This window comes from Rhinatrema bivittatum, chromosome 8 (assembly GCF_901001135.1).
Source record: "Rhinatrema bivittatum chromosome 8, aRhiBiv1.1, whole genome shotgun sequence".
NCBI lineage: Eukaryota > Metazoa > Chordata > Amphibia > Gymnophiona > Rhinatrematidae > Rhinatrema > Rhinatrema bivittatum.
In genome coordinates, this window is record NC_042622.1 from 210,874,157 (window position 1) to 210,893,131 (window position 18,975).

Below are 18,975 nucleotides of genomic sequence, written 5' to 3' on the forward strand. Positions count from 1 at the left end.
CAGACCTCCTTTTGAACCTTTGAGAAGAGCGACCCTGAAAGATTTGACACTGAAAGTGGTTTTTCTGGAGGCCGTTTGTTCGGCTAGAAGGATTTCGGAACTGCAAGCTTTGTCATGTAAGGATCCATTTTTGCGGATTTACAGGGACAGTTTAGTTGAGAACAGTACCTTCCTTTCTTCCAAAGGTGGTGTCTTCCTTTCATGTCAATCGAACAGTAGAGCTTCCGGGGTTTCTGGAATGGCCAAAAGGTTCTCCTCAAGGTAGAGAGTTACATCTTCTGGATGTGCGGCGCACTCTTCTACGATATTTAGAAGTCACTAATGTGTTTCATCGTTCAGATCTTCTGTTTTGTTCTGCTCAGTGGAGTAAAGAAGGGGGGACAAGGCCTCTAAGGCTACCATATCTCAATGGCTTAGAGAGGCCATTTGTTCGGCTTACGTTTGTAAGGAGTGGCAGATTCCTGTGGGTTTGAGCGTGCAGGCCGTGTCTTGGGCTGAGTGTCAGCTGCTGTCACCATAGGAGATTTGTAGAGCTCTGGTGTGATGCTCGATTCATACCTTTACCAGGCATTATCATATCGATGTCTGGGCGCAGGACGAGCCGTCTTTTGGAGAGTGTGTTCTGCACACAGGTCTTTCAGGTGCCCGCCTGGTTTAGGGGTGCTTGGGTACATCCTACTGGTCTGGACTGATCTGGATATGTTCAGAAAAGGAAAATTGATAATACCACATATCAGTCTAGAGGCCTTCCCAGTTGACTCCGAAAGACTGATTTTCCTGCCAAGTATATAAGGGAAGAATCTTTACCTTAAGGTGTATCAAAGTTGGGCAGATTCCGCTGTTTTTCCAGTGTTTCAGATTGTTTTGTTGTGGACAAACAAGGCTTACAATTTGAGGGTTTTCCAATCCTTTGATCCCTTTGTCCGTTCAAGGGGTATTTAGATTAAACTTGGCTTGGGTACAGGTCAATACTGAGGGACTGCAGGTGGCTTTCTCGGTTAAGTAGCAGTGCCTCAAAGTTTTTTGTTCTCTGACTCTCTGCTGGAAGGGATGCATAACCCACTGGTCTGGACTGATCTGTGGTATTACAGGAGCAAAAGTTAGCAGGTAAGAACCAATTATACTATATTCTCCTTCCACTCTTCAAGAAATACAGCGGTGAAACAATTTTTTCATTCCACAAAATGAGGGCAGATAAATGCCACAGTTCCAAAATCTGTGAACCAAAAAAAAAACCAGTTGTAATCCATCCAAAAATTATTCTCAAACGTCATCATTGTAGTTGTTAAGGCATAGTTCAAATACAATCAGATAGGAGATCCTGTGGATACTGGAACAGTTCTCTATACTCTGCTGTATTAGGTGGAGGACCCAAGAAGAGTGGGGGGAAATTAGTAGCGATCACTTATTTATTTAAAATACTTATATACCGCACCCTCCAAAGTTTGGGGCGGTTTATAGTAAAAATATACAAAAAGATAAAATAAAACAAACGTAATAGCATAATATAAAGCAAGCATAATAAAAATAGCAAAGAAAATAAATACAAATGAATCATTAAAAGGGGGAAAGGAATGAAAGATGAAATTGAGAAAAGAAGAGAATGTGAAGAGGAAGTAAAGGGAAGGTCAGAGTTGAAAGAAATGTTATTCTAGGAAGGCACATTTGAATAGGTGAGTTTTAGTGCCTTTTTGAATTCCTTGGGATCGGCTAAAAGACCTGTGCGGGAAGGGAGTTCCAAATAATGGGGCCTGCTATGGAAAAAGATTGCTAGATTGCTAATCTAGTGAATTTTGGAGAGGTTATCTGTAGGAGCATTTGGTTCTGGGACCGTAAGACCTGGGCAGGAGTATATAAATGCAAAGTGGAGGATAACCTGCAATTTTTGTTATGGATTAAGTTGTGAATAATGGTGAGTAGCTTGTAGTGAATACACCAGCTGATGGGTAACCAATGAAGATTGTGTAATACGGGAGTGATGTGATCGGAGAATTTAGAACAGGATAGTAGACGGGCAGCAGAGTTTTGAACCAATTGTAGTGGATGTAAGTATGAAATTGGGAGACCGATATAGAGGGAATTACAGTAATCAAGACCGGTTAGGACAAGGGATTGAAGGACATGTTTTACGCCAGTGTTCTTCAGGGGTGTTACCTGCTACTTTTATCCAAACTATATCTCTTCAGTGCTGGGTCGCTGCTATCGACCCCCCCCCCCCTTTCTAATCCCACAAGAAAAGCAGAAAAAATCTCACTGCCTTAATAAACACAACATAAAATCCCCAAAAAATATGAAACATACCTTGTTCAAGCTGAAAAAAAGTCATGATCACAGCCATCTTGATAATAGCTCATATAAAGCATTCAAAGCTATGCCCATTTTTTAGCCTAAAAGAAGACCCACCTCGCCAGTGTTGCCCTCCTGTAAAACCAAAAACCACAAATTGTTGGGAGGCTGTTCCCAAGCATCCATTCCTTTCTGTAATAAAATGCTTTTTTAGATTACTCTTCAGTCAACCTCCTTTCACCCTTATCCCATGACTCCTCACTGAAAGAGATCCATCTCCTGTGCATTGATATCTCTGAGGTACTTAAATATCTTTTGTCATATATCCCCATCTCAGCTTAATGGGAAAAAGCCAACTTGGTTTCAGCAAAAGGAAATCGTGCCTGACCAGTTTGTTAAAAAATCTTTGAAGGTGTAAATATGTGGATAAGGATGAGCCAAGTCGATATAGTGTACCTGGATTTTCAGAAGGCATTTGAAAAAGTCCTGCATCAGAGACTCCTCAGGAAATTACAGAGTCATTAGGATAGGAGTTAGATTCCTAACTGGTTTAAAGACAGGAAACCAAGTACATCTAAAGATCAGTTTTCCCAATGGAGAATAGTGAAGTGCTCCAGAGATCTGTGCCTGGACCAATATTTAACGTATCCATAAAAGATTTAAAAAATGAAACAGTAAGCAAAGTGATAAAATTTGCAGATGACACAATTATTCGAAGTTGCCAAAACTTGCTGATTGTGAGGACTTGCAGGATATTGGGGAACTGAGCATCTAAATGGCAAATGAAATTTAATGTTGACTAGTGTAAAGTGATGCACACATAAGAAGAAAAAAAATAGTCCTGTATATACACAATGGTAGGTTCCATATTAAGGGTTAACACCCAGGAAAAAGACCTTGGGGGTCATTGTCAACAGCATGTTGAAATCTTCAGCTCCATGTGCTCCAGCAGCCAAAAAGGCAAATAAAATGTATGGAATTATACTGAAAGGAATAGAAAACAAAACTGGGAATGTAATAATGTCTCTGCATCAATCCACAGTCTGATTGCACTTTGAGAAATTCCGGTGGTCACACCTGAAAAAAAAAAAGAAATACTGCAGAACTAGAAGTATAGAGGCAGGCAACAAAAGTGATTAAGAAGATGGATCAGCACCCTTTATGAAGAAAGGTTAAACAGGTTAGGTGCTTGACAGCTTGAGGAAAAGGGGATATGATAGAGCAGGGGAGGCTAACTCCAGTCCTCGAGAGCTACAAACAGGCCTGGTTTTCAGGAGATCCACCATGGATGTGCATGAGATAGATCTGCATAAAATGGAGGCAGTGCATGCTAATCTATCTCATGCATATTCATTGTGGATCTGCTGAAAACCAGGCCTGTTTGAGGCTCTCGAGGACTGGAGTTGATCACCTCTGTGGTAGAGTTTTATAAAACAGTGCAATATCCACTGCTATCAAATAGTACTAGGACTAAGGGATACTGCCTGAAAGGAACAGGTAGATTTAAAACAAATCTAAGGAAATATTTTTTCAGTCCATGCATAATTAAGCTATGGAACTTGTTGCCAGAAAAGAAGGTTAAGGCTAGTAGTATAACTGTGTTAATAAATAAATAAAATTTGTAACAGGTTTCTGGAAGACAGATTTATAAATAATTATTAGCCAGATAGTTTGGTTTCTCCACCTCTTAATTCTTGGAGAGTAGCATGTAAGGGTTTGGCCAGGTACATCCTGGCGACCCAGACTGGCCTCTGTGGGAGACGGGATGCTGAGCTGGATGGCGCATTGGTCTGACCCAGCGTGGCACTTCTTGTGGAGCTCTGATTCAGCGTGATTGATGTTGGCTCTGGAGATCTGGCAGACTCTTTGGCGTGGCGGCTGTGCAGACCAAATCTGGAGAAGTGAAAGGAGTCTCTGCCCACCTCGGGGTATTCAGATCACTACTGATGCAATGCCCAAAAAGAGGGGTAGGGGTTACCCTTCCTCACTAGCCTGCAAAAGCAGTGTGGTTGCCAGAGGAAGCGTGTCTTGGAGGTGAAGGATTTATTTATTGCATCAGGTCTTTTTCGAATCTGATTTGTAACAAACAATACCATCAGACAGAGTTGCAACTTACCAACCACCCTTTCCTGGACAGGAAAAGGGGCACAAAGAGTGCCAGAATTATTCAGGAGATATTGAAAGTGCTAAAATTTAGCCAGTGATTCATTCACTTTTCAGGACGACTCAGTGTATGAGCAAAGTGGCTAAGCAGAATGGCCTTTAGGCTAGGAGAATGGGGAATTGCAGAGCACTGGAGAAATGTTCCTGTTACGGATCTGATGTCCAGCTCACAAAACCCCCCCAACGTTCCTTCAGTCGTTTCAGGGAAGCAGTGCCACATGCCTTGGTCCAGGAATGGAAAAATCTCTCCAGATCCTTTTCCCTGCCTGTGTTTTGTAGCTTCAAATTCTGGTAAAGATAAGAGCAAGCAATGAGGAGGTAACTTTGATGGCTCTTCATGTGCCCAAATGTCTGTGTTTTTTCCAGACTTGTTGGATCTGATGACATTGGGGGCCCTTCAGGGTGCCAGAAATGACAGACAGTCAAGGTCCCCTGAATAATTCAGACCCTTTAGTGTTCGAAACCAGGGCTTTTCTTTCAAGTTGCAGGCGGAAAGCCAAGGGCTGCTCTTAACAAGGTCATTTCTGCTCTGCTATGAGCAAGAAAGGCCTCTGTGAACAAGACCTGTGATGCAGACTGGAAATGTTTTGCTCTCTGGTGAAAAGACAAACCGGTAAGAGCATTAACAGCAATAATATAGTGTGTTCTGGTTTAGCGGTCTAGATTTGTCTGTGGTGATGGTGCCACTAAAATCCATTTATTATTATTGCACAGAATTCTAAAGAGGCAGGGTTGCATTCTATAGATGTGAAAGGGGCCCTGAAGTTTTACTTAAAGAAAACTTTTTTTTTTTTTTTTTTTTTTTTTTTTTTGCAGAAAGCAGAACAACTTAGCAGCAAAGGATTACTAGCTTGTATTGTTTCCCTTTCAAATTTATTCATAGTCATATTACCGAGTTGCATAAGGGAATTCGTAAGACAACTTGAGTTTTCTCAGCACGCTCCACCGGAACTTTTATCTACTTACGCAGCCCAGACCCATGCCTGTGTAGAGAAATCTTTAAAGTATGCAACTGGGCGTCTGTTCCTACCTTGATGTTCATTTGTCTACTCAATAGTATTACATCAGTTGATGCCATGTTTTGGAGATAAGTTCTCAAGTTATATCCTTCTCCCCACCAGTTGAGAGCTGTGCAGCACCAGAAGAAAACCAGAAGGTATTCTGGAGGTGGCAGTGACGCAAGCCTCCGGAAATAGTAATGGGGGACTTAGAAACCTAGGGAAGAGCTGATTTGGAGGGTATGGAGATGAGGACAGGATGGAGGTTGACTGGCTGGAGGGGGGAGTGCGTATTTAGGGGAGAGAGCGAGTGGGGGTGCGCGTGTAGGGGAGTGTATCTTGTTTTATTTACACAAGGTGCTCTGAGTGCAGCTGGGCAAGCCATGGCATTGAAGGGGCTCCTCAGCCACGTCACTGGAGGGGGGACTATCTGCTGCCCCTTGCCATGGACGCAAGCCACTGTCTTGTGATGGTCCTGACTCTCATGGAACTTTTTTTTTTTTTTTTTTTTACCAGATTAGTCCTTGCTAGAAAAATATCAAAGATGGCTATGGCTTTCTGGTTTCATCAGCCCAATTTTTATTCCTAGTGGGAGCTGCCAAAATGGGGTTGGGGAGTCAGCATGGGCTCAAGTGATAGGCTAGCAGGAAGCCACTGGCATAATGGAGTTTGCTGCTGCCTTCCACGGCAAGAGGCACATTCTGCAGCGGTCGCCTGGCAGCAGAATTGCAGCAAACTGTGTGGGGGGCCTCTGGTGTCACGGGGAAGAAGAAATTATTTTAAACCGTCTTGTAGCACAGTAAACCTGTCCTATCTGCATTCCCTTACTTCTCTTCTGCTCTTCGATGGCAGGCTTGTCTCGTCATGACAGAGTACGAAAGAGCACGCGGCTTCCTCGTTGCAGCTCAGAAAGTGCAGCCTTTCAACAAGGATATTAACAACGAGCTGAAGAAGCTAGCAGGGTACGTACGCAGCCCTTCCCTTCTTGCACTGCATGGCGAAGCAGGGGTGGCGGGCGTACGTTGATGAGCTTTCCCTTTCCTGGTTCTGGGGGGGGGACACACACACACACACACGTGTACAGTGCTTTTTCCTGTTACGCTGCATGGGGGGGGGGGTAGGAGGTATAAGATTTCCCCGTTTACTAGCACACCACAGAGTGAGGAAGGACAGTGGTACCTACACGGTGCTTCCACCTCTCCTGGCACTGAATGGGAGAGAGGGGCAGGGACATGGAAACGTTATCCGGTGCATTGCTTCCCCTCTCCTCATGCTTCATGGGTGGGGACACATTTATTACTGGTGTTATATACAAATGGTCTCGGATTTTCTTGTCTGAAGCCTGAAGGATTTGGGAAATCACATAAACTGGGGCTCGTAGATGTTCTTGCAAACTTTATCAAGATTCTTTCTCTTAAAATATCTGAACTTTAAAAAAACAAAAAAACCTGCTTCCTTCCATGATTTGTGTAGTATGTGAAAGGTACGGTGTACAAGGTAAAGACAAATGCTTGCTGAATTTCAGCAAGCATCTGTATTTCTCAAATATGCTGAAACCCGCTTTGAATTTCGTTTAAGAAAGGTGGTGGTTGGTTTTATTTTTACACTTATCTAAGCCACTTCTCTGCGGTTCACTTTTGCCCCTTGAAACGGCTATGCTTGGAAGTATCCTGTTTACCTCACACTCACGGGGTCCCATTAAGGTCCATACTGGCTGTGAGGTCTCGCTCGCTGGATGAATCTGTTTGGATGTCAGAATTTTGGCAATATGGCCGCCACCAGACATGCTGGGGAGCAGACTGGAGACCTTCCCTGATATCCGCTGTAAAGAAAATCACGAAAGCCACCTAGCAAGCAAATTTGATACGTTCCCTGGTTCAAGGAAAATAATGGGGCTGGTTGATAGGAATTGACCGTGACTCTATGTGGAATCAGAAGCCAGATTCACCCTTTTGTGATGAGAAAATTAACCCCATGAAAGCCTGATTTTTCAAATTAGGGAGGCGTGGTTTGTGAGGGACATTTTGGACTGGGTAAAGAACTGGCTAAAGGGAAGGCACCAGGCAGTTGTGTAATTAATAGCATCTGTTCCTGTTGGACTAAGATGTTGAATGGGATTCTAGGATGGTTTGTACTTTATTAATATTAAGAATTGTAATCATTTGGAGAAAGGAAACTTGTGAGCAATGGGGACTATAAATGTTTACATTTTTGTAGCTCACAGCAGACTCTTCCCCCTTTTGTAAATATACAGCAGGATTCGGTGATTTTGTGGACAGAGATGTAGAAGATGAGATTTGTATTTATTCATAAGCGTTTGATATTCTGCTTTTTCATAAAGGTAGGCCCATAAAGTAACAAGGCATGGAGTACATAAGTAATGGATATGTACAGAGAGGTTGCAAGTAAATAGATAAGTGGGGTCCATTAGATAGGAGTAAGGAAGTTAGGTGCATTGGGAACAAATTGCACATATTTAGTTAAGAAGCGAGTTAGGCACCACTTGGATAGATATAGTCTGGAAGTGGGGGTTTTGGTCAGGGAGATTTCTGGTGAGTGGGTACTAGAGGGTAGGTTTTGATTTCTATGTCCATCATGAGAAATACAGTGCTTGACTCTGGGCCAGGTTCCACTGCACCATCTGCTTGACCGTTTTTTTTTTTTGTATGATTTGAACCCACAGAGGCCGGCACTCTGTGCACAAACCGGCACCAGAGCTTCTTATTTTATGTACCCAAGATAGGATTAAACCAGTATAGTGGTGATAATAACACAAATGTTAAAAACAAATTGACCAAGTGTTTAGAGGAAAAAAGAGATTGATAGGGGTGATAAATGTAGACAGACTGTAAGGGAAAATGCTGATTGAGGGATGTTTGAGCTGCGGGAGATCAGTGGGGATGGACGCGAGCAGCCTGTGACGTGGATGTGAGGTGAGGCTTTTCTCTCCCACTGCAGCTGTTACAGAGACTACATGGAGAAACAAAAGATGATGTGCTGCAGGATGTTTGCTCCTCTGAATCCTTCGGTGTGATGGCATTTAAGGTAAGGCAGATGGAGGCAGCAGGATGTATTGATATGAGCGGGTTTTGATATGTGGTGACTTCCTCCACCACTAAAGGTAACTGAGGCTGGTGCAGTACACGAGAATGTCCTGAGGGAGGGAACCAGCTAAATTGCTGGGTGAACTACAAATGGTTATGACTGAGTAGCAGACAAAGTCAGACGGAACTGCAGAATAGTAATGTTGGTTTAATAGCTGTAACTTGCAAGGACTGTACATCCAATTGCAGTCTTCTCTTACGTGCTTTGGTGGTTTTGTAAAGATGTAGCTGTACCATGGTATTGCACGTTCAGCCCACCAGTTTTCCTTCTGTCCTCCCTTTTCAGGTCTCATGAATCTAGCAGTAGTGGTAGTGATAACATCCAGCAGCCTACGGGGACCAGGCCCGTGAATGTGCGCTGACTGAGTTCTTGCACTCGCGGCCTGTTGCTGATGCGGATATTGCTGTGGGGGGGGGGGGGGAGGATTTAGTTCTCAAAATGTTCATAAAATCCCCCCCCCAACATAAATTCTGTAGGAAACTGGGGAAAAAAGAACCTTATTGCAATTAGCACATCACCAACGAAAAGTGAAACAGAAATGTATTGGGAGTACCCTATAGAACACAAGAGAGAAGAAGAAGAAGGTCTGCCCAGCATACAGGAAAACATGGAAAAGGCAAAAATCACAAACGGAAGTAAACACAAAGGAGCTGGAAACCAGGTTAAGAAGTGTCCTGGCCCTAATGGACTGTTGGCTCCAACATTGCTAGATCTTGATGAAGAGATGTTACAAACTGCAAAACTCAATGGACCAGATAGGAAGAGCACTTCTCCTCCTAAAGGGTGACCCTACTAGCATTCCCAGAAACTATCGATCAGTATCTTTCCTATCTATAAGCTGTTCACTGTACTTTCAGATAGAATAACGATCAAACTGAGATTAATAACCTAATGGTGACAGAACAGAAGGGCAACAACAACAACAAAAAAGCACATGGAGCCAAATACCAGTTGATATGAAATAAAGCCATTATTTCCAACTGTAAGAAAAATAAAAAGCATCAGTATAGCATTGATTAACTGTAAGAAAAATAAACAAAAAAAACCTTCCTCTTCGTCTATGCAACTGGGTATGCCCACCAACCACTAGATGGAGACAGAGATAGACAGACTCCCTGATGTCTGTGCAGGAGTATACGAAGGTGACAGCAGCCTGTCGGGGTTCTCTGTGAGCACACATACTGTTCTGTGGACGTAGGCCTGTCCGGATCGGAACGAGCCTAGGTGCTCCTGAAGTGACATCTGAGACTTCCTCCCTCAGTTGAGCGAAACCCAGTAGCAGAGGTCAGATTGCAGAGGGAAGTTCAAAAGGTGAAGGCTAAAATCCTCGTCCTCTGAAGGGAGCTGTGAATACTCCAGGGGCAAGGCAGCATTTGTGATTCTTTCTTCTGTCTGCCTCCTTTATGCCTCCTTCTCCCCCCATTTTTCACCTTCACTTCCCCAGACATCGGGTCAGTCAGGAGAATTTCTGTCATGGGTGCCTGCCTCTTTAAATGTGTTCTTGACTGGTTGAACAATTTAAAAATTAAAAAAAAAAAAAAAAGCCTGACCTTGCAGCTGCAGCCGGGGCGGAGTGAGCAGAACTTTTCAGGGCTAGCGTTTTCAGCATGTCGGAGCAGGAGAATCTCTGTCAAGAAGGGAGAGCACCACCAGCATTTTAGGATTGCTGCAGGGAGGGGGGGAGTGTATATTTAGGGGGAGATATGCTTGCAGCACGAGATCTGTACAATCAGGCAGTCTTGTGCAATTGTGCTACAAATGCGCTGCGGCCTGGGAGGAGATCTCCATGGGGGAATTTGGGCTGGCAAGAGGGTCCCAGGCCATGGAGCTGGTGGAGGAAGCCCCCCCCCCCCCCCCCGCCCCTTTTGCCCTGCAGGGGGCAGAGAACCCTCTTGAGGCCTCCTTAGAGAGAGGAGAGCAAAATCATCCTCTCTTCCTTCTCCCTCCGGGGCTCAGAGGTGTGCTCTAGCGTAGCATTGCCTGCTCCACTGGTGCTGGGGATGCATTTATCTGCCTTTTCGTGGGTGGAATTTTTTTTTTTTTTTAAGCTCTGGAAACCTTTTCTATGACACAGGAGAACCCTGCACTCTGCTTGCGTCTCTGATCTGCCCCCAGAGACTGAAGTAAAAAGCGTACAGCCCCTCTGGGTTTCTCCTCTTCGCGGATAAGAAAAGGATAGAGAAAAATAGGGGGGATCAGGAGGAGGAGGAAGATCATGGAGGATCTCTGGATGGATTTAGGTCCTTTATGGCTGGCTCCGGAGAGAGATTTAGAGGAAGGAGAGATTCCTCCGGAAGGGGAAGTCCACAGGCGAATTTATTAAGACTGTCATAGAAGTGAATTGTCGGCCTTGATGTCTCATCATTGCACATACTACAGCTGGAGGAAGAGACTGCAGAAGCGTCAAAACTTCCTAAAGATCTGATAATGGTTAAGTTTTGAGGAAAGCATTTATTTGTTTCCTGCTGCATGAGGTTGTGCAGGTTTGCATTTGTCCCAGGAGGCATTGGGGGACGATGGTTCTTCCCTCAAGCCTAGAGCAGCTTTTTTTGGCAGACGCAGACTAGCACAGAAAAAACATTCCCCAGGTTGAAGATGATTTGCCATTTCCTCTGGCTGTGACATGCTGAGGTCAGGAGGCCTGTATACAGAAAGGCATAATAAAGCAGCACAGCTCATCCGGTGGAAGGTAACATTACATTGTAGTATTATTATAAAAACATTGGGATGATAGACTTGCAGGGAACAAAGAAGTTTTGATCATATAGGAAATTTCCATCTCAATAGATGATAAAACTTGATGCTGGAAAACCAGATATAATGGTAAAGGAGAACAAGTAGAGAAGTCTGTACTGCCAGGGGTTGTACAGAGGGAGTCTGGCATACTTTCTCTAGGCCTTGGTCGGGAACGCCAGCAGTGTGCCTCCTGTCTCTCCGCCCTCCCACTCTCATCCTCTTCCTACCTGTGCCTCTGCCGTGATCCTGAAAGTTTGCATGCAGCCTTCTGTCCTCTAAGCACGGACCTTGCTGCTGTCCTGTGGGTCTGTTGAGAACTGCCGCAACAAAGCCTGTGGTCTGCCAGGCATGGGGCTGTCTCCCATCCTGCATGACCTGATGTGACCTCCGCACACATGGTTGTCTTATGCTGGGCTGTGCAGGGAGGTCTGTGTGGTTCACATACAGCCAGCCCCATCTTGCCGAGGAGAGTGTGAGGCACTCTGGCTGGTCAACCAGTGCCTTCCCACCACAAAGTCCCCACGCAGCAGACCCCAGAGCACTGCAAGGAGGGAATCTGACATGTTTGTGTGTGTGTGTTTTTGTTTGGTTTTTTTTTGTTTGTTTTTTGAGAGAGAACAGTATTGCTAATGAAAGTATTAATAAGGAGCTTTTTGTTCTATACTACGTATGGAGAGAAGAAAGATCAAGGACAGAGATATACAGAGGCCAGGAAAATGTGGCAGAAAGATATATTAATAGTCCCATTCATCTTGGGAATCATCAGCCTAATTTAAAAATAACTTCAAAGCATACCTCAATATGTTGCCTATGTATAGTACACCTTATGAGCTCCAGAAGGAAGCTCTATTTGGCACAATGCAGGCTTTAAGAAGAGCATTAGGACATTGAAGAGACCGCGATCATACCCAACTCTGCTTTAAGAATGAGTGTCCCAGCCACACAGGCTGGCTATAGGTAATCTCACAGGACTCAGGAACCTTAGGAGGGGCCTGCGGGTTCTGGTGGCTAGCAGGCCTTAGCTGGAGATAGGGATATAAGGGGGCATCCATTAAGACAAATCTGGCTGAAGGATACAGAAAGGTTACCCACAAGACAAAGCACAAGGAGCTTACCAAAAGGGACAGACAAACAAGTAGGCAGGACCCAGAACAAGACTAAACAAAGCACAGGGCAAGACAAGGACAGGACTAAGCTGAAACAGAGTCCTATGGCAAGAAAGGGACCGGACAAAGAAAACACCAGAAAGCCGAACAAGACAACCACTAGGAAGGCCAACCAGAAAAAGAAGCAAAAACCAGAACCTAAGGCAAGGTGGTAGAGTGACCACAGCAAGGAGTAAGGGAGACTCCACGATGAGCAGAGAGCAGTGAGTGAGGCAGGCTTTGAAGACTTAGCAGTGCTGACTCGTGTACTTTCGAGACAAACCTGTGCCGCTCATGCAGACAGGAGGGCCACACAGAGGCCAGGATCCATACAGTGAGGCTCATTCCTGCTATAGTATGTGCAGAACAATCCATGTGGAGACACTAACCCAAGAGAAAAGCACTTCAAATATACAGTGTGTTACAGAAACTTCGATTAAAAATCATTCTGGAGCCTACGTGAAATGGCCCATAGAAGGAAGCTCTCTGGCACAGTGCAAATATTAAGAAGATCCACTAGCAGTAAATTTGAAAGATTAAGATCTTGTCCAACATGTGTAAAATGACCCACCAAATGCAAGCATTAAGAATAGCTCTAGCAGTAAATTTGAGAGATTGAGATCATACTTAGGATACCCTGGCTCAAGAGCGTGAGATTCATTCCCGTCATCGTATGTGCAAATCAAGCCGACTTGGAAATGCTAACACGAGAGCAATCTTCCTCAGGTTTATATATACCAAGTCATCCATCCCAACCCATGACACTTCAAAGTGATCGCCCATGATAGCCCTCCACCCGCCTGCAAAAACAAAGTAAAAATAAACATGAAAGTAAAGTGTAACAAGTTGTTTAAAGTTCACACTGGCTATGGAGCACAATTTAGAATTGAATGCAGCATATCCTCAATGGACGGACAGACACGGTGATGCTAACAGGAACTTGTTTATTTGTTCATGTTTGTATCGCCTAAAGGCCCAAGGTGGCAGAACATAACAGGGAATGCAAAATAAACATGAAATGACCAGATTCTGAAATATACTTAAACAGGGTTTTGAAAGGAGCTCCAGTGCCTGATCCCAAACAAGAAGATTTGCCGGTACAATGACGCGGCTTAAGCGAGGCAGAAGATTGGATGTAAAACGGGAGGGAGGAAGGAAAGCTTGCAGCGTTGCAAACATGGCTTGCGGTGCTGTAGCCCAACAGGACGGTTGCAGTAGAGCCGGATGGTTCAAAGCAGGAAGAGGAAAGCTGCAGAGCCAAAAAAAAAAAAAAAAGTAAAATATTTGGAATTAAGAATTACAAACAAAACATTCACCCTCATCTTGAATTCCATGTGCATTTCTGTCAACCCATCACATAGTAAACAGAAAAGTATTCAGCATGCTTTAGTTTCATCTGGAACCCCCTTGTTCTTGTGGGCGTCAGGAGGGAAGGATTTAACACAGTGGAGGAGAGTAAGCCTAATGGTTAGCATTGTGGGCTGTGAACCAGGGTTCAAATCCCACTGCCATTCTTTGTGACCTTGGGCAGGTTACTTTATCCTCCATTGTCTGTTACAAAACTTAGGCCTGATTTTTTAAAGAATTTTTCCAATAGACACAGAGACAGATTTACTAAATCAGGTCCTTACATTTTAAGCCCACTGGGGATATCCGCAGCACCTGAATGTAATCTGCTTTGAAGTGCCAAAAGGTGGAATATAAACTAAATAAACGTATTTAACCCGTCGGACTTAATCACAGGACGTTGTGGAGATAACTGGGTTTAAAAAGGGATTAGACAGATGGTAGGGATTAATCGCAAGTTATTTAGCATAAATCAGTCATGACTTCTGGAAACTGGATGGATGTGCCAACAGGTGGACAACTCGACACATGCCCTGCCTGTTCCTTACATTCTCTAAGCAGTCACTATCAGACAGGAAGCCGGGCTGGAGGGATCTTTGGTTTGACCATTCTTATAGCCTTACGATGGTGGGTTACCAGTGTCGGAATATCACTTAGGTTATCATGCAAGGATTAATGCATTAAAAAGATTTTTAACTAGTATTTTCTTTTTAATTAATTAAAAAGAAAATACTAGTTTCAGCCATGCCTGCTGAGGTATACTATGGTTTATACAGGCTGTTGTACTGTTAAAGTCTGTTGTTATTATTGGTATATCTTCTTATGACACTTGCCATGTCATTATATCCCTGTTTATTATTGTCTATGTTCTTTGACATTGATTTGGCATGGAGAGTGTTTCTTTGGTTGTATGCTTAACTGACCTAGTTTCAATAAAAATTAATGAAAAAAAAAAAAAAAAAAAAGATTTTTAAAAAATATTTGCATGAAAAAATGACTCATCCACTATCCTTAATGCAGCTGTGTTTCAGCAGTGAATTCCTTTTTAAAGGAAAGTGTGAATAAAACAAAAATGTGTAGGTGAGACTAGAAAACCTTTCAAGAGATGTAGAATAAACAGTGCCTGGAGCAGAGGCACTGGTATATTGAGGGATGCAGATTTATCTGAGGCCTGTACTATGTACTTCTTGTTTTGCTCATTGACATATCGTGGAAGGATAAGTGAGTTATGGGTCCTAGTAGAGAGAGATCCTGAGCCTTGTTTTTATTGTGTTTTTGATTTTTTAAAAGAACAAACTACCCAAGACCTGTTTTATACTTAAAAAAAATTAAGCTTGCCCGCCAAGAAAATTTCAAGATATCAGAATAGGAAAAATTAATTTTGAAGTCCTGGAATAAGCTGCATGTTTTTCAAGATGCCTATAAGAATATGGAGATAACATAAAAAGTTGCCATGCTGGGTCAGACCAAGGATCCATCAAGCCCATTATCCAGTTTCCAACAGTGGCCAAAACCAGGCCACAAGAACCTGGCAAGTACCCAAAAACTAAGTCTATTCCATGTTACCATTGCTAATGGCAGTGGCTATTCTCTAAGTGAACTTAATAGCAGGTAATGGACTTCTCCTCCAAGAACTTATCCAATCCTTTTTTAAACACAGCTATACTAACTGCACTAACCACATCCTCTGGCAACAAATTCCAGAGTTTAATTGTGCGTTGAGTAAAAAAGAACTTTCTCTGATTAGTTTTAAATGTGCCCCATGCTAACTTCATGGAGTGCCCCCTAGTCTTTCTACTATCCGAAAGAGTAAATAACAGATTCACATCTACCCGTTCTAGACCTCTCATGATTTTAAACACCTCTATCATATCCCCCCTCAGTCGTCTCTTCTCAAAGCTGAAAAGTCCTAACCTCTTTAGTCTTTCCTCATAGGGGAGTTGTTCCATTCCCCTTATCATTTTGGTAGCCCTTCTCTGTACCTTCTCCATCGCAATTATATCTTTTTTGAGATGCGGCGACCAGAATTGTACACAGTATTCAAGGTGCGGTCTCACCATGGAGCGATACAGAGGCATTATGACATTTTCCGTTTTATTCACCATTCCCTTTCTAATAATTCCCAACTTTGTTTGCTTTTTTGATTGCCGCAGCACACTGAACAGACAATTTCAATGTGTTATCCACTACGACACCTAGATCTCTTTCTTGGGTTTATTTATTTATTTTATTTAGGAGTTTTTATATACCATCATTAAGTTATTCACCATCATAACGGGTTACAGTAGGGCACCTGTATCAAAAAAAAATGGGTCGTACATTACATAGGGGGTGCCATTAGTTTTCGGTAACAAAAAAGGCATTTAATTGGGGAATTGAGTGTTTCATGGTAATAAGTCCTGATGGTTGACTACAGTTAAATAGGATGAAGTAATTCAGTAAGGAGCATTAAATTAGGCATTCAGTGCTTTATGCCGCATATCCTTGATTAATTGCCTGCATCAATTTACTTTCTTGAAGGCTTGTATGAAAAGCCAGGTTTTGAGATGTGTTTTGAAAAGTTTATGATTGCTCTGGAGTCTGTCAAAGGGCATGGAGTTCCATAATATGGGACCGGCTAGAGACAGTGCTCGGTCCCTCACTTGGGTAAATCTTGCAGTTTTCACAGAAGGAATGGGAAGGAGTGCTCTGTTTGCTGACCTTAAATTTCTGTTTGGGACATGTACTCTAAGTGCTGTGTTCAGCCATTCTGCTTTATCGTCGTGGATAAGTTTGTGTACTAAGCACAGTACTTTGAACTGTATTCTTCATTCTATGGGAAGCCAATGTAGGGTGGCGAGTGTATCTGTTATGTGGTCTCTCTTGTTTTTTCCAGTGAGGATTCTAGCTGCAGCATTTTGTAAAATCTGTAGAGGTCTTACTGTAGTGTTGGGTAGGCCTAGTAGCAAGGCATTACAATAGTCTGTGCTGGCGAAAATTAGGGATTGAAGTATAGTACGAAAGTTTGGTAAGGATAGTAATGGTTTCAGTTTTCTTAGTATCATGAGTTTTGCATAACCTTCCTTAACCTTTAATGATATGTGTTGTTGTTGTTTGAGGTTTAGTTCATTGTCAATTATTACTCCGAGATTGCGAACTTTCTTTGCTAAGTCAATTTGTTGTTATTGAGAAATATTGGAGTTTATGTGATATTCATGCTTTTCCTTTCTAAGTGTATAAATTCGGTATTATCAATGTTGATTATTAGCTCCATTTGGTTTAGTAGTTGTTTTATTATGTCCAGATACATCATGGCTAGGCCTATTGTTTTTTCAATAGTTTCATCAATTGGTAGGATTAACTGGATGTCGTCAGTGTAGATGTAGTGTATGATTCCCAGTCCTGCGAGGAGATGGCATAGTGGCAGAAGATATGTTAAACAGTGTAGCGGATAGTGCTGACCCTTGTGGGACTCCTGTTTTCAAGGTAATCTTGTCGGATAGCGTGTTTTTAATTTGAACTTGAAAAGTTCTGTTTAGTATGATCTGAACCATTTGATTGTTTTGTCTTGTAGACCTATTTCTTCAAGTCTTTTGATTAGTATAATGTGATTCACTGTGTCAAAAGCTGCTGATAAATCTAGTAATATCAGAATATATTGTTTTCCGTTATCGAACCCTCTTAGTATATTATCTGTTAGAGCAATTAGGAGTGTTTCAGTATTATAGTGTTTACAGAAACCGTGCTGAGATGGGTAAAGGATATTGTTATTATCTAAGTGCTCGGCTATCTGTGTTTTGTACTGTTTTTTCGATTAATTTTGCCATTAGAGGTAGATTAGACACTAGTCTGTAGTTAGCTAGTATTTGGGGGTCCAAGTTTTTCTTTTTGATTATTGGTTTGATTGCTCCTTTCAGTGTGTCTGGCACGTGTCCTTCTTCTAGGGAGTAGTTTATAATTTTTGCAAGAGTTGGAGCGGTGATTTCAGTAAGCTTTTTAATTTCCATTATGGGTAATGAATCAATGTGGTGTGGGGCGGGATTTAGTTTCTTGATCATGTTCGCAACCTGGTTGTCTGTTATTTCGTCAAATTCGGACCATGGTGTCACGTCTCTTTTACACATTTTTAATCTCTTGTTTGGGTGTCTTAGGTATTTTGTTTCTTAGGCTCTCAATTTTATCATTGAAAAATCTTGCTATTTCATTGCATCTGTTTTCGGGTATATTCTCCGGTGAGTTTGCGTTGTCTTTGATAAGATTATCAACTATTTTGAATAGAGTTCTGGGGTTATTCATGTGTTTTTCTATCTTTGTGCTAAAGTATGTTTTTTTGGCTTCGAGAATTGTTTTTTTGTATAAGGCTAGTTGTTTACGATATTGTGTCAGGTGGTCAATCGATTTGTGGTTTTGCCAGATTTTCTCTATTTTCCTAAGTTTTTGTTTCAGTACCTTAATGTGTTTCGTGTACCATGGGTTTTTTTGTTTTGGTTCTTTTGCGATTATGGTCTTTTGGGAGTTTGTCATCCACTATCTTTCTAGTCAGGTTGATCCAGGCTGTTGTTGCTGTAGTACAGTCAGGGTGATTAAAAGATTTACGTTCATCTTATAGTTTGTCTTTTAGCGTTTCAGTGTTAAATGGGGGGGTAGGGTTGTATAGCACCTAATATGGAACCCAACATTGTGTAATTATAGCATGGGTTATTTTTCCCTATATGCATCACCTTGCACTTATCCACATTAAATTTCATCTGCCATTTGGATGTTAAGGTAATTTATTTTTTATTTTAAAATATTTGAATTCTGCCACTTTCTAAAATCTGTTCAGTGCAGATTACAATAAAACAATCATAAAATCAGCATAATACAATATTATATGCACAATTAACATAAAACCAATGCATATACTTCAATAGAGTAAAAAAAAAAATTAAAATAAGTGAGTCATGCTGCTTCATAATTCTGCTTCCTCTTCATCCAGGCAAGCCAGTCCACACCAGTGGGTTGTGCACTCCAACCAGCAGGTGGAGACGGAGAACAAAGACTCACTGACGTCACCCTCATATAGCTGTGCTCAGACACCAGCCAGCCAGTTTTTCTCTGTCTCTAACAGGTGGTGGACATGCATTGGTGCTTGTGGATCTTGGCCTGCCTGGATTGAGCAGGATGGTTTGACTTCCTGTGGTGAAAGCAGTAGCTCCCTCCCTCGAAACCAGTAT

General features: G+C 42.4%; 1 protein-coding gene across 7 annotated transcripts in view; it reads left to right on the forward strand.

The window, feature by feature from the left end:
* The window catches only part of FKBP6 (FKBP prolyl isomerase 6), a 53,662-nt gene that overhangs the window by 18,910 nt on the left and 15,777 nt on the right, over positions 1-18,975 (forward strand). For 4 of the 7 annotated variants that reach the window (XM_029614514.1, XM_029614513.1, XM_029614516.1 and 1 more), the window contains exon 7: positions 6,300-6,409. The exons of 2 other annotated variants lie outside the window; for them this stretch is intronic. In XM_029614514.1, the coding sequence (XP_029470374.1) occupies positions 6,300-6,409 (110 nt within the window). Of the gene's footprint in view, positions 1-6,299; positions 6,410-8,405; positions 8,493-18,975 lie in introns of all 7 variants that reach the window. One more of the 7 variants, XM_029614515.1, reaches the window with a different exon arrangement.